Here is a 27,698-nt window from a genome sequence, read left to right as displayed (position 1 = left end):
GAAACTCTCATGTGTTTAAAGTATAAAGCATCTGGGCCGTTTACCCCACACCTGTCAAGTTGATTCACCGTAGGAGTTTCAGAAAAGCGGTGTAAAGTTCAAACCTAAATAAATGTATTATACAGAGTAACAGCTAAGCACTTCAGCCCGACGCTTGTGCTTTTACCAAAATGTAATTAGGCTACAAGGGAAAACATTTCACTAAACATGACACATCCTGGCTTGATAGAGCTATCAGACAAGGCATGTCTCCATAACTAACACCAATTAAATCTTAGAATCAGATATTTCTTAAAATCATAAGCTAAGAGAATACATGCAAAGAAAAAAAAACATATACACTGTAATATTAATGATGTTCCAAATCCACATGACGTTGTTTCAACTATGGAGCACAAAAAGACGCTAGTATTATGACAGATTCAGTCGCCTTTCACATTCATTATATATATAATGAATGTGAAAGATATCATTTTTGGCTGACATGTTTTAAGTTTTCATCCTGCAACTATATTTGTCGAAGAGTTGAATTTGCATTTGTAACAATTATGTAGCGCAACTTTAGTCTCTGTCTCCACCTAGTGGTTAGACAGAGAAACTGTTCTAGATCAGGAAATAATTTAAAAAGGCAAACCTGTTTAAATGTATCTATTTTATAATGAATATACATTTTATATGCAATAAGCAATCCGAAACATGTAGTCACATAATTTTTTATTGTAAAGATTTATTTCAAAAAAGCAGAACATTGCAGAAGAAGGGATGAGTCAAAAGAAAATAAGGGAGAGGGAGCGACAGAGAAAAAGAAATTCCACACTTGACTTTGGCAAGACTTTTTGAAGCTAAATATATCAAAATTCCACAATAAAAGTAAGAAAATGTCTAATTTAAATGCTTTCTTTCCCTACAGATGAGTTCATATTTTACATTAGCTTCTTATACATCTAATAATGCAATAAAAAGTCACAATCTATTTTCAACTCCAAGTTAATATTTCACGATTTATAAAATAAATTCAAAAAACATTGAATGGTTGTTTACCTGTGCTTTTTAGTTTGGAAATAAAATGTTAAACTATCCATAGACTGGAAAATGCATCACCTTAAGCCTATATCTGACAAGATTTCCTAGAAAACTTCACAGTCGAGGAACAAAAAATCCTCTGTCCTCACCAAGCACTTGCTGTCTGAATCAATTGGGCATTGATTGTTGGTGACCCACCTTGATATCGCTCAATACAGGCACCCTCAGATTAGAACTTGTTTGCAAATCCCACATCACGGCCTGTTTTCCTTCACAAATCAGTATAGGATTGCATCCAAAATCTTTAAGGGATGAAGAAAACCATGTTTTGTTTACAGGAAATGCTACGTATCTGTTTTGAATGCCGACCTTTACCCAAAAAGAATGTGATTGTTCATAACAAATGAAAGAAAAATTTAATTACTGTTAAAAAAGGAAGTGCACACTGATGTTTTAGTGAAGGTGGTACTGAAAAGTGTCGGTTATACATTGATACAGTATATACGCCCACTAAGAAGGCATCTAAAACTAATCACGGATAACAGGCCTGGTCCACGTGTGTGTTATTCTAAAATCCTACAAGCTGGAACACACACCCCTCGCCAATACCGCTTCAGGAAACCTTAGGTTAAAACTACTCTGTTTCTGCCCTATTCAGCCTCTTAAAGGGCTGATTCAGTGTGTGTTGGGGTGTGTGTGTATTACAGTGATAGTCACTTTTAGCACGGGTGCACGTTGCACGCGCGGATCTCCTTCTTGTTTTTGCAGTGGTTGGGCTGTGAAGATTTGCCTTTCTTCTTTAAGTACATCATACGCTCTTGGACCCCCCCGCCGCATGGCTTGGTACACTCCGTCCAGCTGGACCACGGGCGTATCGGACAGGCTGTTGGAAGAAAACAAAGAAAATCAAGGGTTTTTTTGTGTAACATGGGTTTTGGCCCTTTGATTAAATAGTTCACCAATACATTTCTGTCAAGACAATTCTCAGTAAAATTTAGCACGGTAATATTCATGAGAATGGTAATGTGTTTGGTCTTGACGAAATAGATCTGCTATGCTATATGCTGCTGCAACAGAGACTTGCCACTGCCAATACATCCACAGACATGCTGGTTGAAAATACTGCTGCTGCACATATAACAAATATGAAATAAGCCCCACACATACATGGAAACACCTATAACAGATCTATACAGGTGGAGCTGGGGAAGTGGAGGGTGTTTTAAACACGATGGAGGTGACCAAGATTAAGTGCCAAAAATGAGGTGCCGAGGAGGACAGCACAGTTAAAGGTGATGTATTAGCATGTGTGTTCATGTGTGTTAGGAATAAGCAGCAAGGCCAGAGAGACTTCTCTAGTACAATGAGCCGGGGACATCCTCTACATCACCATTTGTAGCCCTACTGAATCACTTCATCAAATGCTGACAACGTGTTTGTGTGTGTGTGTGTGTGTGTGTGTATAAGATATGCTCTGGCTCACACAGAGTGGCAAAGCTTTAAAAGATGGGATGTACTGATCAATTCACAACTTCACATAGAGCAATACAGAAGATTTACAGGGAGCTTAGGAGAACAATTTAATCAATAACAAAAATATTAGCTCTGTTCCAAAACCGACAGCTGCCTTGTTGCTTACAAAGAGATTTTTTCCTTGTTAGAATGCATCTTAATGCTCAAGTGACTGATTTGGAATGTTGCTCTAATATCATTCAAAATTTGGGGACAGTAAGATTTAAAGAGTTTAAAGGAATTACTATACTATTACTTCTATGGAACAAATGCATTATATTAATCACAAGTGACTGTAAAGACATTTATAATGATGCACAATATTTCTGTTTCTAGTTCTATTCTTTCTATTCATCAAAGAATCATAAAAAAAAATGGTTTCCACAAAAATATTAATCAGCATTACTGTTTCCAACATTGACAATAATAAGAAATGTTTACTGAGCAGCATCAGCATATTAGAGTGATTAGAAGAACCATGTGACACTGAAGACTGGAGTAATGATGATGAAAATCCAGCTATTTATCACAGAAATAAATAAGATTTTCAAATATATTCAAATAGACAACCGATATTTAAAATTGTAATAACATTTCCATGTTGTACAGTTTATTTTTCATTAAATAAATGCAGCCTTGGTGAGCATAAGTTTTTTTTAATCGTTCTGATCCCAGATGTTTGAACAGTAATGTGGTGCCATGAGTTTTTAGTCTGAAATGCATTGGTAAGCCTAAAACTTATAGAACACACACATATTGGGTAAAATAGTGAATTTTTTAATTAAAGAATTATTATTATTATTTTTTTTTACTTTATTATGCCATTGTAGAGAAAACAGGAAACGAAGTGGGAGAGAGAGATGGGGATTTGAACTCTTGATGCCTATAGTGCAACAGCGTGATATACAGTATCAGCACACTGCACACAAGGCTATTGGCACCAACATACATTTTTATTTCAAATAAATATTTTTATAAGTTTCAGACATTTTGGGATTGCCTCCATAAATAACAGATGCAAATGCATGCTTCAGAGTTTGATCAAAAAGTATCTAAAAAATCAGCTCTATTAGTTCTCTGCCTTTAAAGAGCACACATGATGACTTGAAATGTTTCCACTGTAGGCAGTTCACTAGGATTTTATCTCTTGGAACTGATTGGATTGTGAAAAAAATGGCCATTTCACATCATCTTGACATATTTCAATGGTTTTTTGAAAATGGTTACTGTAAATGGTTCACTCACAAAACTTTTTGCATTCCCACAGAGAAACTGTACTTTTACTTCAAAAACTTTGCGAAAGCTTTTGAGTTTTCCCAGCCACTTCAAATTTTCATCCCGAAAGCAACATTTCTTGGGGGATGCCAGAAGTTTTGCCAATGAAAAAGTATTGAAATATAATTTTTCCTTCCATCTCATTTTTTCCCCCATCACCATGTCCCTTTAGGAGCTTTGTACCAAGGTGAAATCAGCCAAGAAAAGTTTTAAAGAGGTTGTTAAGGTTATTACATATTGATGACTGAAAGAATGTAAAGACGTCTTTGGAATAACTGCCTCTGATAAATCACGCAAAGTAAAACCAGGAACACAAAAAGGTCAATATTAACTTCCAAGTTGACTTTTAAAGCCAAATTCAGCTGCACAAATTATGGGCAATTAACATAACTCCTGCTTCCAGGAAGGATCTGTAGACAGAGAGCTAAACTTGCAATAAGCAAATACTAAATATTTCTGGACCTGAGTTTTCCTCTGCCACAGACTCCTTGCTCGGTATTGCTCTCCTCCTGTCTGAAGCTTCCTGTCTCTTCCTCTTGTCGCCGGTTCGGGAGCCTTTTGTGCACTTGCGGATCTTGCATTTTTTCCTCTGGACTGTCTCGGGACAGGGCATGCCTCCAAACTGAGGCTCTAGTTTGACCATCCGTGAGCGGATCGTGTGACCCTTCCCGCAAGACTTATTGCACTCGGACCACGCCGACCACTCCGACAGCATGCAGTCCGTGGCTGGAGGAGGAATGGAGGATGGGATTAAAAAGGAGCATTTCATTCACGTGTGTATTTCTGTGCATGTACTACAATTTGGGAACCATTTTGTGAATTTAATATCACAAAACCTTCATTTAGGGATGTTTTCAATTAGTAAATCGCATTGAGGTTAGTTTAGTATTTACATGAAAACACAAAGTCTTTGGTATAAATGAAAGCGTGTATGTGTGTTACTCACGGCATTCAGGAAGCATGCACTTTTCAATCTGCTCGAGCTCATCCGGACACAGGCTGGGCTCTACGGGCGTCTTCAGCATGCGCTGACGAGAACGCATGCCCACACCGCAAGTAACGCTGCAATCTCCCCAGTCTGACCATGGAGAGAGCATACACACCACTGCATCTACAAACAAACACACACACACACACACACAAGTAATGAAGAGTTACTATACTGTTCATAAACTCAAGGTATACTAAATTAGAGGTGCACGGTATCGAGTGCATACTACGTTTATAGTACTTTAGATTTATTGTGCATATACTTGCAGTTCAAACAATCTAGTGCATACTCTGCCTTAAATTCAACTGTTCCAATGCTTATGCTCACATCAAATAATGGGATGAACTCTAAGGGCCCTATTTTATCGATCTAAATGCAAAGTGTAAAGCGCACAGCGCAGGTGCACTCAGGGCATGTCCAATTCTACTTTTGCTATTTTAACGACGGAAAAACAGTTGTCGCGCCCGGGTGCATGGTCTAAACAGGTTGTCCCTATTCTCTTAATAAGTTATGGGTGTTTTTTGGGCGTAAGATGCAATACACCAATCAGAGTCTCATCTTCCATTCCCTTTAAGAGCCAGTTGCGCTCGTGCCATGACGGATTTTCTGTTTACACGATGGAATTTGGCAAGCGCAAAGACAGAACGCATCTCTTAGATGAAACGGAGCTGTTTGTGTGCGAGCAAATAGCCTAATTCTGATCCATGTGATGACTATCCATTATGACATGTAGGCATTTATATATACATATAAATGTGATCGCTGGCGCCGATACAGGATGGCTGCCTCCGTGACGAGCTCCGCATCATCTTATGAACAGCTTATAATAAAGGCGAACACACTACACTTTATATTTATATACAAACACACTTTATTTATCTAACACACATACTTAGCATACACTTAAATTTTGCACACAATATATATGTAAATACATAACTTCATTTTGTAATATACCTGCCTACAATTGTCATTTGTATATTGTCATTCACTATCTACTTATTTGTATTTTTTATTCTTTTATTATGTGTTTTATGTTCTGTCGCTGTCATTCTGTTGTACTGCGGAGCTTCTGTCACGAAAACAAATTCCTCGTATGTGTAAACATACCTGGCAATAAAGCTCATTCTGATTCTGATTCTGATATATTTAAAAATTATATATATTTGGCATGTTTGTGTGCTGCTGTGTTTAATAAGCAGTGTGTACGTGTGTTGGGGACCCGCCTATTATAATACGCTCTTTAAATAACAAACAAAAAACTTTGCGCCAGACTTTAGACCAGGTTTGAGTTGGTCTATGGCGCAGTTTATTTTCAGCTCCTTAAAATGGCAATGTGCCTGAACACACCTATTTTTTAGACCAGCACGTCCATGGGCGCACAAATGAGCACAATGCATTTGCTAATGAAACGACGTGGCACTGGACGGGAAAATGCGAACGGCGCCGGACTGAAACTAGCAAACACACCTGTGCTGCGCCTTGCGTTGCATTGCGACGGGTGTATTATAGGGCCCTTAAAGTGCTGTCCTTTTTATTTGGTAAAATATGTATGTGTCGAAAGAATAATAAAATGTGAAATTCTGTAGTTTTGTAGCACATTCATCTTTTAACCAAATTAGCAAATGTCTTGATTCCACAGCAGAGAAAGCTATTTTGTCTTTACTGTTCAAATACTTATGAAGGACACTGTGTATATATATATATATATATATATATATATATATATATATACATACATACATACATACATACATACACACATACACACACACACACACACACACACACACACACAAAACAAATTTAATTAAATTAATTAAACATAAAAGGGGGCTAGGGTCTTTTCCTGTAAATCATATTTTTCTATAAAGGACAAAAGATGTACTGCATTTTCTTTTTCATCACATTGAGGGCTTGTGTAGACAAGCTCATTATTAAATGCACAAAACGTTGGTTTCACTTTCAAGTACTTAGATTTGTGTATATAAAATTTTCCCAGCAGAAGCAGGCAATGTTAAGTCATCTTTGTTATTGTTTGTTCAGGGAGGACTTATTATAGACCACAATATCAGAGTGATCTTGCATTATTTCCTTATCACTTGGTTATGAAATGTAATTTGCAGACCAGACAGAGTTGTCGGTGATTCTTCCTATTGTTGTCATGCAGTGTGTAACCTCCTGTTGGTGATTTATCATGGAATGTGAACGCAGCAGCAACTGAATGCTACCCCAGATAGTTGTGCAGCGTGAAAACAGTGATGATACAATGATTTTTGAAAATCATGCAGTGTGAACTAGGCATTACTATCTGCAGTTGCGAATCATGACCGGGATTTTTTATCACTGAGACTGCTCCATCTTTCAGTATTGAACAATGTGCAAATCCAAAGTCAAACTGGTCCTTTTTTATAAAACATTTGACAACAAACACACTTGCGAAACTCCGTTGCTGCCCCGAAAAACAAACTACATCCACCGTTTATGTAACGCTGGGTTCTCCAGGAAGTTGAACAAGGTTATATCTCTATTACAACCAAAAACACACTTCTTTGGAGACATCCTTCCTGATCGAGTCCTGTGCAGCGCTGCTGAATGATGTGTTGATCGCAATCTTTATCTCACTCTGGTCGATGTGAGCGTGGGTGCGTTCTTCTGAGAGAAATGCCCATATAAGGAGTTCCACCCCACATTACTTAATGAAGAACCACGATCGAAAAATAAAAAACTTTCAGAAACTTGTAAGAAACCCATAAGTGTGTATTTGGCACAGAAATACTCTTAGACGTCCAAATCGTTTTTGAAACTTTGGCCATGCTTAGCATGAGAATCCAACTCTTTAACATTGTACATAACTCTGAATGCATGAAACAGCATTGTACCTCCCCTTAATAACAACCTTACTAACTATTAATAAGCAGCAGATAAGGGTATACTGAGGCAAAAGTCATAGTTAATAGTTATTTACTAGTGAGAATTGGAACAGTAAGGAAAATGGAAAATTTAGTGTGAATTAAAATAATAAAAATCAAATATTACCTATAAATCTTTTGCATTATAAAATATTGCTTCTTGCGGCGATGGTTTCAGTTAAAAAATGTAAAAGTATATTAAGTATAATTTAGAGCATATATTTTAAACTGTATTGCCAGTCAAATGTTTTTTTTCATATTTGTAAAACAAATAGTATTAGACCAAAACTTTGCCATGATGTTTGCAGTTTTTTTAATCAACTATATATATATCAATCATATTTAAATTATATATATATAAAAAAATCGTCCATTATGATGATGATTGTTTTTGTTAAATTATACAAACTATAATTAACATCAATGTAATAATGTGCATAATGCATTAAATAAATATAATAAACAAGGACTCTTTATTTATTTATACTCATATTTATTAAATACATAAATAAATAACTAAATGTTGCTATCATGATACTGGTTTTCTCATCTGCTAGATTAAAAATGCCTCAATTTCTATAAAGTTCCTAAATATTCACATATTTAAATGTACTATTTATTACATTTAGTGATTATTTATGTATCGTATTTGAACGGTTAACTGAATTACTGTTCAATTTGAAGCATGTAACAAGTTGAAACGGAAATGCACAGTGAATAAATACTACTTCTATTTAGAAATTTAAAAGCCGTTTATCAGATCAATAAAAGTGATATTATGTAACTAAATATTACTTTACAAAGCGTTTGTGACCTGCTTCAGTATGTCTTGTCTTTAAAAGAAATGATGGAGCCAAATTAATTAATGACTTAGCGATGACTAGCTACACAATCCCAAGTGTGAACTTGACGCCTCAATTTAAACAAGACCTGGTCCAGCCTTACCAGGGGCAAGTGACAAGCAGGTCTAATTAGAAATCGACTAGCAGCCAAGAGGAATTCTGCTAATGAATCAAGCCTGGTGAAGCAGGGCATCTTGCCCGGCCCATGAGAGGGTGTTGGATTGAATTGACTGAATTGACATTTCATGGCTTCATACTTACTGCACTCAGGCATCATGCACTTCTCTGCCTCCACCAGCTGCGCTCGACAGGCCGAGCCATCTGAGGCCTCCATCTTCATCATGCGCTCTCTCCTCCTCATCCCCACTCCACAGCTCACGCTGCAGGGCTCCCACTCAGCCCACTCGGTCACCACACAGCTACTGGGTGCTGAAACACAGGTAAACGTGTAGATTTTAGGATAGTTATTTGACTGAAACTTGAACACAACATATACAGTATATAACTCACAACAGTCCTCGTTGACCACACACTTCTCGGTCTCCTCGGTTGGCAGCGTGCAGCTGGAGCCGTCCTCTGGGAACTGCTTGACGTATCTCTCTCTGGACCTCATGCCCATTCCACACGAGGCGCTGCACGGAGACCAGCTGATCCACTCCGACATCATACACGTGGACGCCTCTAGGGAACAGAACAGACATATGCTAATGAGGTACTGTGCGTCACAAATCTGTCCTAAAAGTTTACTTTGAGATCTGGTGATGAGTGAATGGATATATTTGGCTACAGTCATATTTATCATAAAAAAAATTGATCTAAAGATTCATGCTTAAATTCTTGAAATTAGTTTAGTGGACAAAGCAAATAATGTCTATGTAAGATTATAGATTGTATTAATCGTCTGGCCAATCAATCGGTCGACCTCTAGGGTTTATTATAAATATTAATATGTCTCTTTTGCTAATCCATTCATTGCAAACAGCCTCACGTGACGAATTACTTTTTTCTAATAAAGAAAACAGGAGTAAGATATTCCTTCTTCGCCATATATGTACAGCAATTCAATGCAGTGACCCATCCCCATAATCCTCGTTCTTTATGTATGACAGACTGTAAGATACAATCCTCCTCTATCGTTTTTCAATGCTGCCGTTCTCTACAGTTCATCTTTCATATCTTCCACCTTTCTCCCCTTATAAAGTGCTGACAGATGTGATCAAATTGACCGATCCAGCCATGCGTTATCTCACCTCAGCCGTTCCAATTATCTCTAAGGCAGAGCTTGTAAATAGATTTGTTATCAGACGGGATGGATGAACTTGGGGCGACTCTCCATAGATCTGTCTCCAGTGCACAACTGCAGACCCCACTTGGGACCAGCAGCGAGCACTACCTAATAAAGCAGAACTAAGTGAATCATTAATAAGAGCTGTAAATAAACGTGGCCCTGATGGGGCCCCCAGAGGCCCCACTGTCGGCCTGTCAATGGGATGGTGGATTATCAATCAATGCAGGCCCTTAACGGCCCATTAATTAAAAATAAAAGAGCGTCTACATGAAGCGATGCAGGTTCTATTAATCAATAGTCAGTGCTGCCGCCTTCAACATCTTTAAAACCCTCACGTCAGAGCTGACAGAATGAAGACGTGATGTGGAAAAACAGACGGTTCAGAGGATGGAAAGGTACAGATGAGGCAGACGGATGGGTTGATGAAGATACACTGACAGACAGAAAAAAAGAGAGACAGTCATCAGTCGCCAGGTGGAGAGGAAGACAGATAGACAGAGAGAAAATGTCACAGACGCTGTATGATTTGGTCTAAGAATCTTATTGCACATATTTTTGCTTATTGATATTGAGATTGGAACTGCAACATCTCACATATTTGTTGCTTTGGTATCAAGATTGAAAGATTAAAAGAACAGGACAAATTCAAATTCTAATCCATTTTGTCTCCTACTGAAATTATTATGTTTCACACATCAAAAGTGCTGCTAATATAAAAAGTTACTCTTTAGGGTTATTAATACTTGAATAAAATTCAAACCCAAAATGAATGGGCTAAAAATCAATCCAGTTTTCTTTGCATTCACATTGTACTTCAAAATGGAATTTTTTATTTTATTGGGTTTTTTTTCACATTGTATTATTTCTGCATATTACTGTAACATTGGCGCTACTGCTACCATTAATAGTTAATAGTTAAACTAGAAAATGAAATCAATTAATATTCTAAAATATTAAACAAATCAATATGATATTTTATACTAAACTATTTAATATTTATGATATTTAAAAACAATTATTTAAATAAAAAATAGTTTATATAAGTACATCGTATTGTACCAAACACATTTGAATATTCCAAATATTTAGAACATATTGGAAGATATTTTAATATAGTGTATTATGTTTTATGCAGCATTTCAAATACTATTGCTAAAAACGTTTTTTTGGAATATTTTAAAATAATCTAAAATTCTAAGATTTTATACAATAGTACATCATAAAACAAACACATTGGGATTTTTTAAATATATATTTAAAACTTTTTGTTTATAATCTGAAATTAAATGATTTTATAATACAATACTTTATACAATATTATTTCACATACTATCAAAAAATAATATTTAGAATATTTTAAAATATTGTAAAATTACAATATTTTTATTCAATAGTACAGTATGCTGAAAACATTGGAATAACTTGAAAATGTAGAGCCTTTTAGAATATTTGTATACCATAAAATATCACTCTACCCACAGTGGTTATTTAAACATTTAAATGCTGCCTTTATTTTGACGAAAAAATGAAAAAGTCCTGTTTCTGGCACACTGGTGAATAATGTCTAATTAAAACCCACAGCACATGGGGACTATATTTGCTTCATTAAATTACAGCTTTTTGTGGTCACAGAAGGCCATACAGCAATCGTGATTTGAATTTGATTGTGCAGCCCTTACAGGTGTGTCGATATACAGATTTAAGAAAAAGGCAACCAACCCACACAAAAGAGAAAACATTATTTGCACTTTAACTTATCAAGATTTTACACTTCGACCCAAACGGCCAACCTACCGAAGTGCAAATGTCATATTGATTCTTTTAAACGATATACCACAATATATAGTTTATGGTTATTGTTTATAGCGCCTACCTCTCCAATGAGGGAATCAATACCCTGATCTGCTCGAGCATATTGCAGGCATAAAACTCTACAGCAGCAGTTTGAGGTCGGCTAAGGTTTTTGTAACCTTGAAAACAGAGACTTTGCATTTCTCTACATTACTCGCACTAACAAGGCTATCAATTAATTACCTGCTCCACTCAGCACTTCATGCATGCTTTTCTGCACAACATTTTTATTCCTTCTTCCTCCATTTTCCCCCCTTATTCTATGCACCTTCCTTCCTGACACGCTCTTAGATAGTGATCCCTAAATCCGTCAGCCTCAAAGGTTTTTTATGCGCTGGAGAACTGGAGACCAGCGTTATCTAGCTCACCCTCCTCGCTGCAGCCCGGCCCCATGCAGGGCTCAAAGTCTTGGGTATGCAGGCAGGGCACGTTGGGGTCCAGCTGTGCTTTTAGCATCCTCTGCCTCATCCGTCGACCCTTATCGCAGGTGGAGGAGCTACAGGCTGACCATGGAGACCAATTTGAGTAGATGCACGTCTCTGGAGTGTTGTCAGCTGTGGAAATGTGAGTGGATTGACTCATTAGAGGACACTGTACGAAAAGCAGTAGCATTTATAAAGCTTTCCTAAAAGGAACAGTACACCGAAAAATAAAAAAATATGCTGGAAATATACTCGTACATTCAAGATTTCGATAAAAACATCCATGACTCCAGTCCAGCAGTTAATGTATTTGAAGTAAAAGACTGCATGTTTGTAAGAAATAAATCCATTATTAAGACATTTCACCCCAAAAATGAAAATTACCCAATGATTCACTCAAGCCATCGAAGGTGTTTATTACTTTCTTCTTCCAGAGAAAAACAACTGGAATTAATTATATATATAAATGTCCTGGGTCTTCAAAACTTTATAATGGCAGTGAATGAGATTTTGAAGTCCAATAAAGTATGTCCATCCATTATAAAAAGTGTTGCACATGGCTCCGGGCTGTCAAAAGCAAAGTGATGTGTTTTTGTATAAAAAACTAAAAAAACATCCATATTTAAAACTTAAAAAAACTTTAACGCCGTTCTCTCATGAACACGAGTACAACAGTTAGCATAAGCTAGAGATTATGGTTTATAAAGCTTTAAATAAGGATATTTTTTGTAATAAAAATGCATCAATTTGCATCAGAAGGCCTTTATTAACCCTCCAGGGATGTGTGGATAACTTTTTATGATGGATGGGTGCACTTTTTTTGGGCTTCAAAATCTCAACACCCATTCACTGCCATTATAAAGCTTGGAAGAGAAAGGACATATATATATATATATATATATATATAATTCCGGTTGTATTTGTCTGAAAGAAGAAAGTCACATACACCTACAATCTCAGATTTCATCAAAAATATCTTTATTTGTGTTAAATAGATGAATGAAGGTGTTACGGGATTGGAACAACATGAGCGTGTGTAATTAATTACATAATTTTAACTTTTTGGGTGAATTATCCCTTAACGTTTATACAATTGCTTTTAGATAAAATACTACATTGCTTCATCCACTGAAAAAGCCCATTCCATGTCCTCACATTAAAATCCACCAACATATTTATTAGAATAGTTTTGGACTGTTTTCCCTTTTAAACGGTGCTTGATCTGAGCATATTTCACTCCTGATTCAGATGAGATTACCTTTTCACTGGAAAAATCTATATGGATAGAGGAGTTGTTTTAGTCTAAAACAACATCTTAATGACAAATTTACCACAAAAATGCAGCTATTCACTTGACAATAGATTAAAGGTACAATGTGTAAGATATTTGCAGTAAAATATCCAAAAACCATTAGGCTAATGTTATATATTTTGTCCAGCTGATAACTAACAATATCTCTAATGTTTTCAACTACTTGTAAATCATGAGAAAATTCCCCATTCTAAACAGTGACACGAGGCAGGGCACTTGTCAATGACGTTAGTAACCATTGTTACCGCCTTTACTGACGTAGAAACCACATGAAAACAGTGTCGTGGACAAATGCGGAAGTAGTGTCTAGTGTCCAGCAAACCACTAGCTTGCTTCAAGCAGTTCCTCATTTACTTCTTTTTGCACATTTTATGGTGGATTGTGTTACTTATTTATGGAATATAATTACTGTTTACCGTCTGCCGCTGGTTCTGTCCACAAGGACAGCTCCCATAAATGTTAGTGTACGGGCCAACCGAACAACCCAAGAAGAGTTTGGGACGAGAGGAGAGAAAGAGTGAGGATCAATATCGATGTTGCATTTTCTAGATGGAGAGAGCTTCGCGACAAACTTCAACTAGAAAGAGATGCCGATCTCGCTTGTGTTTTACTCGACAGGTCAGTTGTTTTGATTCGTATCTTTACAGAAAACGTATGCTATTATAACAATCAACAAGATTAGTATTATGGGACATACACGCCAAACGCGGGGCATCGCGTCTCTAGACCCGCGCAAGGACACATCTGATCAATAGTCTGATCGCGTCTTTGCATTGACTTTGTATGTAATCTACTCGCGCAAATCGTTGAACTCGCATTTGCTATGTATGCTCAATTATTGTGTTAGAAGACAACAAATCCCATCATTCCACGCTCCTTCTTAGCGTCATCAAACCACACGATTGTTATTGTTTTGGTAGTGCGCCCTCTAGTGGCAGGTAATACAACCTGTACCTTTAACAGATGGACTGGAGTCATGTTGTGGTTTATTGTGATGTTTTATCAGCCGTTTGGACTCATTATGACGGCACCCATTCACTGCCGAGGATCCAATGGTGAACAACTGATGTAATGTTAAATTTTTCCAAATCTATTCTGAAGAAACAAGCTAATCTACAACCTGTCCTGAGGGGCAGTACATATATTTAGCAAATTTCCATTTTAAAAATTGGCTTTTTCTTTAAGGATTTTTATCTTTCTGTCTGCTATATTTCTGTCTCTTTTTTTTATTCCTCTTTGTGGCTCGGTGCTTCTATCAAAACATTTTCTGCCCAGCCTGACAGCAACACCGGTTGAGCTCAGAGCTGGACTAATAGCTGCTAGCAGCATAGAAATGAGACTCTTTAGCTTTAAAAGCAGCAAAGCTCTTGTTCATTCCAGTCTCCATCTTTCCACTCCTGAAACTCACAAGAAACTGGAGGGAAACCACAGGTAATTATCTGGCAGAGTGCATTAGCCAACAAACATAATTGAAGTGCACCATGGTAAAGCATATTGTTCTTCTTCATCTTCCTGTTGTTTGACTTAACCGTGACAGAAGGGACATTGGGAGGTTTACTCCAAGATACCTGCAGGCCGCCTTGTTCATTAAACTGTCCGGTGGCTATGTTTTTAAATGAGGTGCTACAAATTGGATAAGATAGCGTAGCCATACACACCTTCCTCCTTCTCCTCCTGAGCAATATCAGCGACGATATCGTCTATGGTGTCGGGCACGGTATTGCACTGCTCTCCCTGCAGATTGGAAGAACATGGATCAACATCACAGCGCCTGATAAGATCCACCATTTGCCATCTGATCACTATCATGCTAAGCCCCGTGCAAAAAAAAGATTCTCTAAGGGCAGATGATTGTAAACTAGCTGGCTCAAGGCAATCCCATGCTTTACCCCACTCAAAAGCCTAGAGATGAGATTCTTCCCAGCTGTGAGACAGAGATGAAACATCTGGTGTGGAATATTAAGAGTTCTGGTTCATGTCGATAAGTTCCGGAATGGATTATTTTAGAACAGAATCCTCCAAACACGGTCATTTGAAGGATTACAGATGTGTTATGAGCGTTGCTGAGTGTTTGTGTCTCACGACTGCTTGCTTTGACATATTTTTTATAAGCAACTGCTTTAGTTTGTTTAGCAAATTGACTTTTATGACTCAGCAAATCAGGGTCAGCAGCTATTTTAAACAACACAGCTGTTTATACTGAATACTAAATATATTTATAAACATTAAAAACTGTTCCACTTTGATAGAGAACAGAAAAAAAAAATCATAAATTGTTACGGGCAAGATTACATTTGGTATTCAATTATAAGTGTTAAAGATGATAGATTTGATAATTGTAAAAAGGTGTAAACAGATATAAATACTATAATTATAAATAACTAAAAGAAAAAAACAACACCTTTCTTGCGATTCTCTCCACTACCACTCGGGCGAGGGGTGGGATGGGGCCACCAGAAGGGTCGTAAAAGGGGCTCTGTGGGTGATCCAAACTGGTGAGGGGTCGAATCCGCTCCTGGGGATTGCTGGGTTTATTGGGAGACTTGGATGTACATAAGAAACAGAGGATTACAGGAGAAAGAGAGAGAGAGAGAGAGAGAGAGAGAGAGAGAGGAGGGAGGGTAATAGAAAAACAGAAGTAGAGTATGTGACTTTTGGATGCCATCTGCCAGGGCCTCCCACCTTTCATTTCCATATACATCATTCATTGACTGCATAATATTCCCTTTATGAGTGATTTATGGCGTTGTTTCCTGCCCCAGCACTTTGAGTCACTTGACAGTTACTTGCGTTCCGCTTCCAAGCCTTCAGAGCAACGCTGCAAAACAAAGACCAGCTGCTGCTCCAACTGCTTCAAGAGTTCAACTTCTGAAGCTGACTTATTTCTTTCAAGAAACAACTCAGGACTGTCTCATACCAGCAGGGGGCAGCGTGTGGTTCCACTTAGTATCCGGGACATGCAAAGACTTAATACTGTTTGCTCTGAACAGCTCTTGAGTAAATATGAAGATGTTATTGACACTAGAAGCAACATAGACACGTTGAGAAAACTGGCTTATTTGCACTCTTTTTTTCCTCTATGTATTTATTTATTTAGTGCAGCTTTGGATTTTTTATATTCATAAGCAATTTTAAATTTGCTTAAAATGCTTAAAACTTCAGACAATGTGGAAGCACTATGAATTGAAAGTAGTTTTCACTTTGTTTATAAAACAATTTCATTTTCACATCAAACCTTCAGGGCATAACAAAATATTATTCCATTACCTTGTAATTATTGCTGTCAAAGTTAATGGGCATAAATGCAATTAAAGCTTTTATTTAATTTGACATCATAACTTTCATTCTGTTCTGAGTGGTTTATAAAAAACTGATCAGAACTAATCAGAGGGCATACAAACATGTCTTCATCAGAGCTCCTATTTAAAGATAAATAATAAAGACACCCATAATGAGAATTTATTCATAAATCAAACATGTATCTTTGTTTAATTGTATAGTAATTTAATCAATAAAGCTCAACAAGTGAAATATCACCTACAAGATACACAATTAAACATACAAGTTCATAAAGTGTTGATCATTATTATTATTTTTTTTTTTAAATAATATTTTACCACATAACTGTTTTTTAACAACAACAACCATTTTATTACTACTATTTATTACTATTACTATTGAATGGCTTAATACTGAATATTATTATTGTTGTTGTTTTAATACGTTTTAGATATTTTATTTTTAATTATTGACTTAACAACAATTTTAATAATACTTAATAAATACAACAACAACAACAGTTTTTACAGTTATTTTACAGTTAACAACAGTTATTATTGTTGTTATTAAATGGTTGAATATGGAATATGATTATTTTTATTAACGTTGATGTATTGTAGGTCGTTTATAATATTTGTATCTATTTATATTTTTTATTTTTTAAAACAACAACAATAATAATAATTGTAGAAGTAATAATAATAAATAATGAATGGCTGAATATTGATTATTATTTTTTATTTCATTATTTAATTATCGTAATTTGCATGAATTTTTTTTTTTTTTTTGTGCAAGTAAGGCAGGAGTGCAGTTGCATACATTAATGTTCTGAGTGTAAATTGAATTTAATTTGAATAATCTGCACAACTGAAATCTATTACTGAGTTTTCTTAGAACTAAATGCATTAACATGTTAACCGCCAAAAAATATGATGTTAAACACATTAAATATTTACAAACATAATTTAATGATTATAACAAAAATTCAGTATAAATAAGACAAACCAAGCAACTGACTTGATGTCTTGTCAAACTGTTTACAGCTGGTTAGATTAACATAGAGTAGAAGAGAAAGGTTCTGAAAAGCTAGCTTCAGTGTATGCTCAATAATGACCCATGTTGCCTCATATCTGGACTCCATCCTGGAATCTCTCACAGTATGTTCTGATGTAACAAAATCATCAGTCTGTGAAAGCTGACCTCATAAGTGACCCCTCTGTCAGTACCAGCATCCCACGGCACCAGATCCTTCACCAGTCTCTGGACCCAGCCGCAATCCCTGGTGCACAGGTCCTCCCCAGACAATCCCACGTTCCAGTCGGGACTGGGGCCCAGCATAGTCAAGAACGACATGAGATGACGGGCTCGATCCACCGAGAACTCTGCGGAGGGGGCGGAACGCCTGAGAGCAGACAAGGGAAGAGGAGAAGTCATCCGAAAATAAAGTTGTTTCAGAGAAAGGACTGTACACAAACATAATGCCACTTACAAGACGCCTGTGTCCTGTATTATGCGCTAAGGCATAATTTATAAGAATCCATGCAGATGGTAATTAATCAAACTAATTGCCCTGATAACAAACCATCACCAAAGCAACTGTTGCCATTTGAGCGGAGCAGGCTGCATGTTTGAAGATGTTCCTTGGATCTATTGATTAACACATATTAAATATTCATCATGAAACCAGCACCTTATGACTTGCACAGCCCACACTTGAGAGCAGAAGAAAGAAGAAGAGAGAGCGAGCCTTGCACTCCATGCAGATGAGAATTAAACTCAAGTTTTGCAAAAGTGAGAAACAGTTAATAATTATAGTTAAATCATTTTTTTTAATAAAATAAAAATTGGTTATAAATAGCATTGTATGCAGTCAAGAAGATAAACAAAATGATCTATACAAGCTACTTTGCTAGCCTAATTTTATGCTAGACAAAAATACTGGATCTTATACGTTTCACAACACAAAAAGGCAATTTGTTACTCTAATGCTTTAAAGAAAAAAGTTATAGGATAGCACAGCGTGCCCTATTGGCGGAAAGCGCCTCGTATGTTTGACTTATGGTTGGAAATAATTAGCGTCTGCTATTGCCAGTCCCTCTTCATGGGGTAAATTGGTTGTGGTAATTGACAGTCTGATGTTAAAATAGGTCAAGAGAATGTCCTGATGTATTGGAGCTGGAGGGAGGCCATTAACCTCAATCGCGAAAGCACCGCAGGGGAAATGCTACTCTCATCAAAAAAGCGGAAGCCTTCGCTAAACAAAACCACATCAAATATTAACCGCCTCGTTAGTGAGCGGGAAAGAAACATCTACATACCCAGCAGGTGCTAAAGAGCTTTTTATGAAGCAGGTCTTAGTGTTGAAAAATACTCATCCAAGAAGCAAGATCGTAGTTAACCCCCCCCCCCCCCGCCCCCTCTCTTTTTTGAGGCTGCATTTATTTGATCAAAAATGAAGTAAACCATAATATTTTTAAATATTATTGTAATTTAAAATAACCATTTTCTCACACTTTTTGGGGGCTGTTGTCTAAATGCAAAAGCGATAGAAACTTACACGTTAAGAGGCTGCCAGGCGGGCCACTGGGCTTTGGTTTTGATAACTGTCATAACATCATCACCCTGAGAGAGAGAGAGATGGAGAGAAACAGACAGAAAAAGAGAATGTGCATTTTTATTGCATCCTATATATAGAACATCAAGAGCGCTGAAACAAAACAGCAAGGATTTTGTGTTCTACTTTCTTCAATTTGTCTATCTTTCCAGCACTACAAAACTAAAAGTTTCTATTCCATGCTTTATTTTTCTCCCTAAGCCTCTGACACTTATATTCATGACAAGACTTCACTTCAGGTTGTGTGCTTAAGATTTCTGCTATTGTTCGGTGCATTGATCCATTTTGTTTCTTGTGATACTTGGACCCAAGGGAAAAGACACCAAGCTTCAACAATACTTTATTGAGAACCACAAGAAGCAGCTACAATAAAACCAGATTAGTAAGGAACAAAGAAAGTAAGAGAGCGTGATTGAGACAAAAGCAACAGACAGAGATCGACAGGCACCGAAAGAGTAAGAAAGGCAATCCCTGTACATATTCATCAGGGGATGCTGGGAGCTTGTGTGGCTGTGATTGCGAGAATAAAAGCTCAAAGATGTGTCTGAGGATCTGTTCCAACATTCAGACAGGATCCTGAAGGTTTCCGTTACCGCTGACAGTTTCAGGTTTATACTGAAGCATAATGCACTGCACACTGGGACAGCGTATAGTTTCAATTTAAACAGAGGCCTTAAAAATAGAATTGAATTACAGTAATTACAGTAGTTTTCCTTTTTGTCCCAAAGTGACCAGTACATTCACAGCCAGCTTCTTTTTTTTTTGAGAGAGAGAAAAGATTTGTTTGTTGCCTTAGACTATGAGAGATTATCCAAATAATGCACCCTTATGTTGTATTCTTGCTCTTAGCAGATGATATGAAATAAATATTTTCATCATTTTATTGATAGTGAATATAGGGTGCTATCAGGAAATGATGAGCAGAAGGGCAGGAAAAATAAAATAGGGGCACAACACAGTTCATTTAAAATTTAAATGTATGCATTTAGCAGACGCTTTTCTCCAATGCGACATACACTGCATGATTTATCATATGTTATCTTCTGGATTCAAACCCATATCACCCACACGAGCACCAAAGCTCAATGTGTTTGAAAAGCTGACTAAAAATGTCTACATTAAACTTTTTGGACAAAAGTCAGATCACAGTCTGCGATTTGAAGACATTTGGCGCTGTTGTGTTACAGGTGTCCAGTTCCAATCCTGACTCCCAGACCTTTCTCTTTCCTGCTTTGCTTCCTGTCAGTTCTGCTCTGACCTACTGTAATTATAAATAAAAAAATATTTTATTAAAATTATAAAAAAAATATATTTTTTTTAAATGTCAGATTGGCGGTATTGCTATTGTTAACTTATATTAAATACAAAAAATAAACTTAAAAATAAACAAATAAAGATGAGAAATGCTGCCTTCGCAACTAACTTGAGTCAATTAGGTTGCAGTACTATATTATTAAAAAAAAGCTAAATAGAAATAATAATAAAAATGATAAAAATGTAAATTACAAAAATACTAAAACTTAAACTAAGATTAAAATAACAACTGACAAAAATAGAATGAAAAATATATATATAAATAAAAATAAAAGTAATTAAATAATGCAAAATAAACATTACCTTGTGCAGGATGATTTTGTGTACTTATAGAGAATGCATGCATGTATATATATATATATATATATATGTATATATATATATATATATATATATATATATATATATATATATATATATATAATGAACACAGGCCTATATCAATAATAAAGAGTACAAATATTTTACTATGTTTTTCCCATAAAATTATCCTTAACTTCCTTTGACAATCTGACATAAGAGCTTTGTGAGGACATTTGTAATTACAGGCCATTTTGCATCAAAGACAGTTCAGCATATAGATTCAGGTTTGGTCAGGGGTGTCAAAAAGGCACTAGAGAGCCCTGACTTAACCTCAATCCACAGGGAGCAAGTGGCCCAAATGATTATCATTACACATGCATACTAAAACTGTTCCATCAGATCAATGAAAGTGAGACAACTGAAAAATGTAGATGCTGATGGTACATGCTCTTTTGATGCAGAGCAGAGTGAGGAAAGCACACTCACATCAAACAGATGTACAAAGTGAGTTTGTACATTCCTAATGGCCTGCACGATTTGCATTAATGCAAAGACAGCCCATATAAAACACCATAAAAATCAATATATACTTGCTTACTCAATGCTTGCTGAGTTTGGAAGTTTAAAAACTTCCATCAGTTTAGGTCAAGTCCACTAAAAGTAAATCCGCTGTTACTGCATTCATCCTCAGAAATAGTACACAAAGGCCACTCGGGTCAACAAAGACATATTGTTGTGCATTCAACTTTTATATTTATCGACACACTAACTGGTTCAACAATAGACCCACTTTGCAACAGAAATTCAATAACAGCTGCGACCAAACAAAGAGCTGTAGAAGAAGTAAGACTGTGCTAAGACTCGGTTCTGCTGTTGTTGGCATTTTCGTGAGAAATACACAGCTGCCTTGGAGTAATCAAGCAATTAATCTGCTAATTGGCCAAATTGATGAATACGTTTCGAAGAGGCAGATGGTGCCGCACATGCTTGAGGATATTAATTTACGGTCCACCACTCTGGAAGTTGGGTCCTCACATACGAACCAGAAAGAAATATACTGCCTGAAATGGGCCAAATGGACTTCACTCCTGCTTATTCGGAGGATTTATCAAGTGTACTTAGGTTGACAACACGGGAGCGAAATCTCAAAGTAAATCACCAAACCGCTGAACCAAGAAATAAACCGGTCCAGTGCTCTGAACATGAACATTGATTGTGGTGCAAAATAATAATAATACATCAGTGCCAAACCGTGGGCCAGAAACCAAGTTCTTCTGAAGCTTTCTGACCTCCTTGAGGGTTTTTAGGGAGTGATGTACCCGAGAAGCTTCAAGAAAACAGAAAGACATTTCGTTCATGGCTGACTGACGATTTTTTACCTTCGAGAGAGTCTGCAGCTCCCTGAAGGATCCTGTCTCTAGTTCAGCTTTTAACACCTTGAGGCAAGTTCACTTTTGGTTTTGGTGCTTTGGTCGCAAACTTATTCTCAATTCTTTGGGTCGCTCGCTTGCATTTCACATACAGGTCACACGTAGTGTATTTTGTGAATGCAGATATCCAGTGTATTGTGGTATGAATGCTAATGACAGTATTTATTTACAGTATGTAAAGTGACAGGTCATCCAAAATATGGTCGTTTCCTCATCCTCATGCCCTTCCAAACCTCTATGACCTCTTTTGTGAAACATAAGAAGTAGATATTTTGAAAAACTGTTGTCCATACAGTGAAATTGAATGGTGTTCAAAACAACACTTGGGACAATTTTCAAAATATCTTTTGACTGATTTAGAAGAAAGTCAGTAATACAGGTTTGGCCCAACAAAAGGGTGAGAGCAAAAATTTCAAGATTTGGAGGTGGGGTGGGGGTTATTAAATTGAGGCAAGAAAATGGTACAATTTTAAGATTTTGGGCTAATTTGCTTCCATAACCTAATCCATTCTTTTAAGACTAGTTGAAAGAAAATATCCAAAATACACATTTAGGTGTTCGTTTTATTATGCTTTTTCCATTTGCGTCTTTAGATTTCAATTACAACACGTTTCTTTAAAACCAAACTACAGACCAAACTTTCCAGTTTTAATTTAACTGTATTCTGAATATTGTTTTTTACAAAAGAGTTTGTTCACATCTTGTCTAAATTTGTGATAAAATATGTGATTTATGGAGTGATAAAACACAGATATCCAAAATGACCTCTCTAAAAACTCTGTTTAAATATGCAAATATGCACAGATTTGCATATCTGTCCAGAACAGAAGTCTGAGAATTGTATAAAACTATATACAAATATGTATACAGTTCTCAGATTTCTATTCTGTACTTGCATGCAAATTAGTGCAAATTCGCATATTTAAACAACATTTAAAAAACTGGTAATTCAAAACAATTGGCTTAATGTACAGTATAAAGTATGTAAATTGGTGTACAAACTATTTTCATTTAGAAATTGCTAGTAAATAAACTTAAAACTGCATGTAACATTGAAATAAACATAACACTTTGAAAAAAAACAAAAAAACAATAGTCCTCTCTTGTAAAACATAGTCCAGTAATCTTTGTTTTATTTATAATGTTTAAAAATTTCTCACAGTATATGGTAACATGGATTCATTGAAATCTTTTACTCTATTCCCCTTTAGTTCTTGCCTTCTATTTCTCAGGACGTTATTCAAGAATGACAACTGTTGACTTTCACTTGCACTCAATGAATATGCTTTTGGGCCATCCTTGCTGTGCAGCAAATGAGAACTGTGTCACTCCGGGTCCCTGGCTGCTGTTTCTGAAAACGGGTTTTACACTTCACAGACCGTCGCCCCAAACTGACCCCGACCAAATTGCTGGAGGGATGGAGCGAGACAGAAGAGGAGAGGAACAAAGGATGAGAGGTAGAGGAGTGTGACTGCTGAGAAGCCAGAGGGTCTCAGAGGGTTCTTGGAGAAATGCCTCGGGGAAGGTCATATACATCTTTCCGTTTCTGCAGGCTTCGAAAGAGACTCACATAAGCACATGGGCTGAGGGACTGGGCATGCAGCTCACATATTACCAACGGCTGCTGCTGGATGACCGTCAGTGGAAAGAGATGCTTTCTGCCCCATAATGATGAAGTTATGGCACTTGGGTCAATGATAAATAAGATAAAGAAAGATACAGAAAAGGCAAATGTAGTCTAAAACTAAAGTTCTTAGAAATGGGCTCTTTACATTCATGTTAGTTTCACATGCAGTGGAAAACCATTTCAATTAAAGTTTACATTTAATGTATTTAAAAATGTCATGGTGTAACTATATACAGTACATGATATTTTATGTCGAGTATTTTTTGGAATTTGACAATAATAAATAAAAATGTTCCAATCTCATTAAAGTTGCAGTAGGGAACTTTTGACGCTCTAGGGGAAGTTGTGGCCTAATGGTTAGAGGGTTGGACTCCCAATCGAAGGGTTGTGGGTTCTAGTCTCGTGCCGGACGGAATTGTGGGTGGGGGGAGTGCATGTACAGTTCTCTCTCCACCTTCAATACCATGACTTAGGTGCCCTTGAGCAAGGCACTGAACCCCCAACTGCTCCCCGGGCGCCGCAGCATAAATGGCTGCCCACTGCTCCGGGTATGTGCTCACAGTGTGTGTGTGTGTGTTCACTGCTCTGTGTGTGTGCATTTCGGATGGGTTAAATGCAGAGCACAAATTCTGAGTATGGGTCACCATACTTGGCTGAATGTCACTTCACTTTCACTTCACTTTTTTCACTTTCACTAGTGGTTAATAAACAGAACTGCTTGCGTCTTGCGGAAGAACATTGTAGCCGGAACTACTTCTCTCTGTTTATGTCTATGAAGAATCACAAAGGTACTGGGTTACTCCGCCGCTACCCCCGAAACAATCTAAAATAGTCTGAATATAAACACTTATTATAGGTGTACCCTAGTGATTCAGGACAAGCTAAAACACGGTTTGTAAAATGGATTCATGGTGTACTCGCTTATTATGTTAATTTTAATACATTTTGAACACAAACAAAGTTACGGACCGCAGCTCTGATTGGTTGTTTTTTACCGGGAGCGGGGGACTTTCTGCGAATGGCAATAGGACCACTGGGAGGAGCCAGAGGAGCTTGATTTTTTTCACAGATTATCTGTCTCATATTCTACTGTCAGGACATAATGACAGGTTTAATAAATATGTACAAAATATTTTTTGACAAAAGTTCCCTACAGCACCTTTAAGGTTTGCATTGTATTGCCCTCCTTTTTTTCATTATAGTATCAGGAATCTGTATGAGTTTATGCCCCCTAAAAATATCAAACTTAATTTTTAAGTCTGACATCTAAATGTTCATTATGTTAGATGTGTATTCAAGTCTTCACTGAAGTATGATTCCAATTGTTTCACCATAAAATGTAAACTTTATGCCCCTAAAAATTTTTTAATTAGTTTTAATTCAGAAATGAAAATCATATTCATCAGTGAAGAGATGTATTTAAGTTATTTTATGTATGAATTGCATCATATTATCTTATATATTGACTTTCATTTTGATATTTGCAGGAGTTATAAGTGTAATTCATAAATTAAAATCCAGTTCATTATAATGGATTTTTATTCATTTGACTTTATGCCTCCTAAATATCAAAAATTGAATTGAAATCAATTAAATTATATTTATTATGAAAAATGTGTATTTAATCCATTTTAAGCATGAATTGCACTTTTTATGTATTTTTTTTAAATCAACCTACCAGCAGGGGACTAACTGAATCATGCTAACCAGCCAAACCTTGACCTCTTCTCTACCACACACACACACACACACACACACACACACACACACACACAGATAAGAGTAGATAGAGAGTGACAAAGAAAAATATTGAGTTTTCTGGAAGTGCCACTCATTTGGCAAACAGCAATTACCAGCCATCCAGAGCCCGGCAAGCGTGTCCTGAAGTTCTCCTCTGAATCACTTTTTCCAATCTACACCGCTTCTTTCAGAGTCATTGCTACTTATCACCCAATAACCCAGAATAATCCTTCAACAGTCCTAGTACATTACTGGCCCTTTTGTGTTGCCTTTTAGTTCTGAATCATTGGTATCTTGACCTTGTCTGGACAATTGTGGCCTGTGCTGCCTATGACTGCGATTCCCGCAGGACGTGTCCATCAGCTGCTAGCTGCGGTGGAAGTAATTGAGTTATGCTCAGAGAGGTGTCAGTCAGAGCTAACAACTCAGAATCACACTTCTAAGGCTTTTGCACACTTTATTTTCACATCATCTAAAATCTGTTTTCAGCCTTAGAGATTTTTGGTAAAGTGTGGGTTTGTTAAAAAAACAAATATACAATGCAAATTATTTGAAAATAATTGTCCAATCATGCTTAAAAGCAAATGCGATCATTTAAAGTACCCCTATTATGCCATTTCTAACATTGCCTTTCATGCAGTGTGTAATGTAGCTAGCTGTATGTGAACGCAAATGATCTGCAAAATTGCAAAGCCAAAAGAGCAAGATAAAGTTATTTTCTCCCAAAACAAAGAATCGTCTCCGAACAGCGTTTATGAGTCATTAGTAATTGAAATCCCACTTTCGTGATGGCTACATGTCTTGGGATAACACACTTGCATAATGCGCAGCTATGTTCTACATTGGCCGGGCAGCGAACAACTTGACCCACCCTCAAACGCGTAATTTTACTGATGACTGATTTTCTAATCTATGGCAGTTCATGATGGGATTTACAAAATGCTTGTGCTCGAAAGACGGCTCAATACCCCAGTTTATTGAGACATACCGGCTCCACTGAATCTCAAACTGTAAGAACGATAAACAATAGCTTTTTTATATTTTCTATCGATCATTCAATATGGAACTACAGCAATGGGTGTGTGCTGTACACGGCAGACCAATCACAACAGACTTGGCCATCTGACCAATCAGAGCAGAGTAGGCTCACACAAAAGGGTTTTTTAAAGAGAGTTAATCTTAGAATTGCTTCGAAAGAGTCATTTGACAGTCACTGGAAAAATAAGTTGATATTAAATGCATATTTTGAGCAAAAATGAAGGCATTGTTTGACTTATTGGACCTTATATGCATGTAAACCTATTGAGACTCCCAAAACTATATTAGGAACCTTAAAAATGGCATAATAAGGGCACTTTAACAAAAAAAATAATTTTGTAGAAGCATGTGTTCCAGATACTCTGAGCTGCGGAGCTCACACAAGAAATACAGGTTTGAATTTTAGGTCTTAACAAGCCGATATATTAATCACATTAAAGGGACAATAACATTATGTTTATTATAAGAGCGTATTGTAGTTATGTCATCAAATGGTTTAAATATAAAATATTTATCATTAGAGTTATTGCCCATAGTGTGAACTGGAATTAACTCAGGTACAGGTACAGGTATGTAAAAAAGAAAAAAGAAGAAAGAAAGAAAAGAAAGAAAAGAAAAAGAAAACTCCAATAACATTAGCAACGCAATACAATACAACCTCAAACTAATAGACATCCTCCCTCCTATATGGTCAGCCCTGTAACAGTTTTATTTATATATATTATATATATATATATATATATATATATATATGCACTTATTTTCCTACAGTTTGACATTATTAAAATGCATGAATCATTTTTGCTGTCTTTCTGGCACACATTATTTTTAATTGCCATGCTCAATAAGAAGTCTCAGTAAATCCCTGTATAGGCTATTGTTCACTAATTCACAATCTTCAGTATGGATCTGCTTAAAGGCGCGT

General features: G+C 36.6%; 1 protein-coding gene across 1 annotated transcript; it reads right to left on the bottom strand.

Moving 5' to 3' along the window:
• Window positions 1-697: 697 nt before the first annotated feature.
• On the bottom strand, window positions 698-23,904 carry LOC113080813 (spondin-1-like). Its single transcript, XM_026252858.1, has 12 exons — window positions 23,765-23,904; window positions 22,190-22,265; window positions 19,265-19,443; window positions 17,908-18,109; window positions 15,830-15,970; window positions 15,087-15,162; window positions 12,063-12,248; window positions 9,066-9,236; window positions 8,817-8,984; window positions 4,757-4,921; window positions 4,273-4,536; window positions 698-1,906 (listed from the first exon to the last, which is right to left on the bottom strand). Exons 1-12 carry the CDS (start codon window positions 23,902-23,904, stop codon window positions 1,743-1,745), a joined length of 1,932 nt encoding a protein of 643 aa, XP_026108643.1. The 3' UTR covers window positions 698-1,742.
• Window positions 23,905-27,698: the final 3,794 nt, after the last annotated feature.

Source organism: Carassius auratus, unplaced genomic scaffold, assembly GCF_003368295.1.
Source record: "Carassius auratus strain Wakin unplaced genomic scaffold, ASM336829v1 scaf_tig00032084, whole genome shotgun sequence".
Lineage (NCBI taxonomy): Eukaryota > Metazoa > Chordata > Actinopteri > Cypriniformes > Cyprinidae > Carassius > Carassius auratus.
Note: the sequence above shows the minus strand (reverse complement) of the source record. Positions and strands in the feature narration are given on the sequence as shown.

What these genes read in the sequence shown, in the direction of transcription:
- LOC113080813 (XM_026252858.1), bottom strand. Translation starts at nt 23,904, where the DNA reads ATGTATATGACCTTCCCCGAGGCATTTCTCCAAGAACCCTCTGAGACC. An exon ending in TGTGGTCAACGAGGACTGTT is followed by an intron (nt 8,985 to 9,065) that starts GTGAGTTATATA and finishes CCTGTGTTTCAG; the next exon opens with CACCCAGTAGCTGTGTGGTG. An exon ending in TGTGGCAGAGGAAAACTCAG is followed by an intron (nt 1,907 to 4,272) that starts GTCCAGAAATAT and finishes TTCTTCCAACAG; the next exon opens with CCTGTCCGATACGCCCGTGG.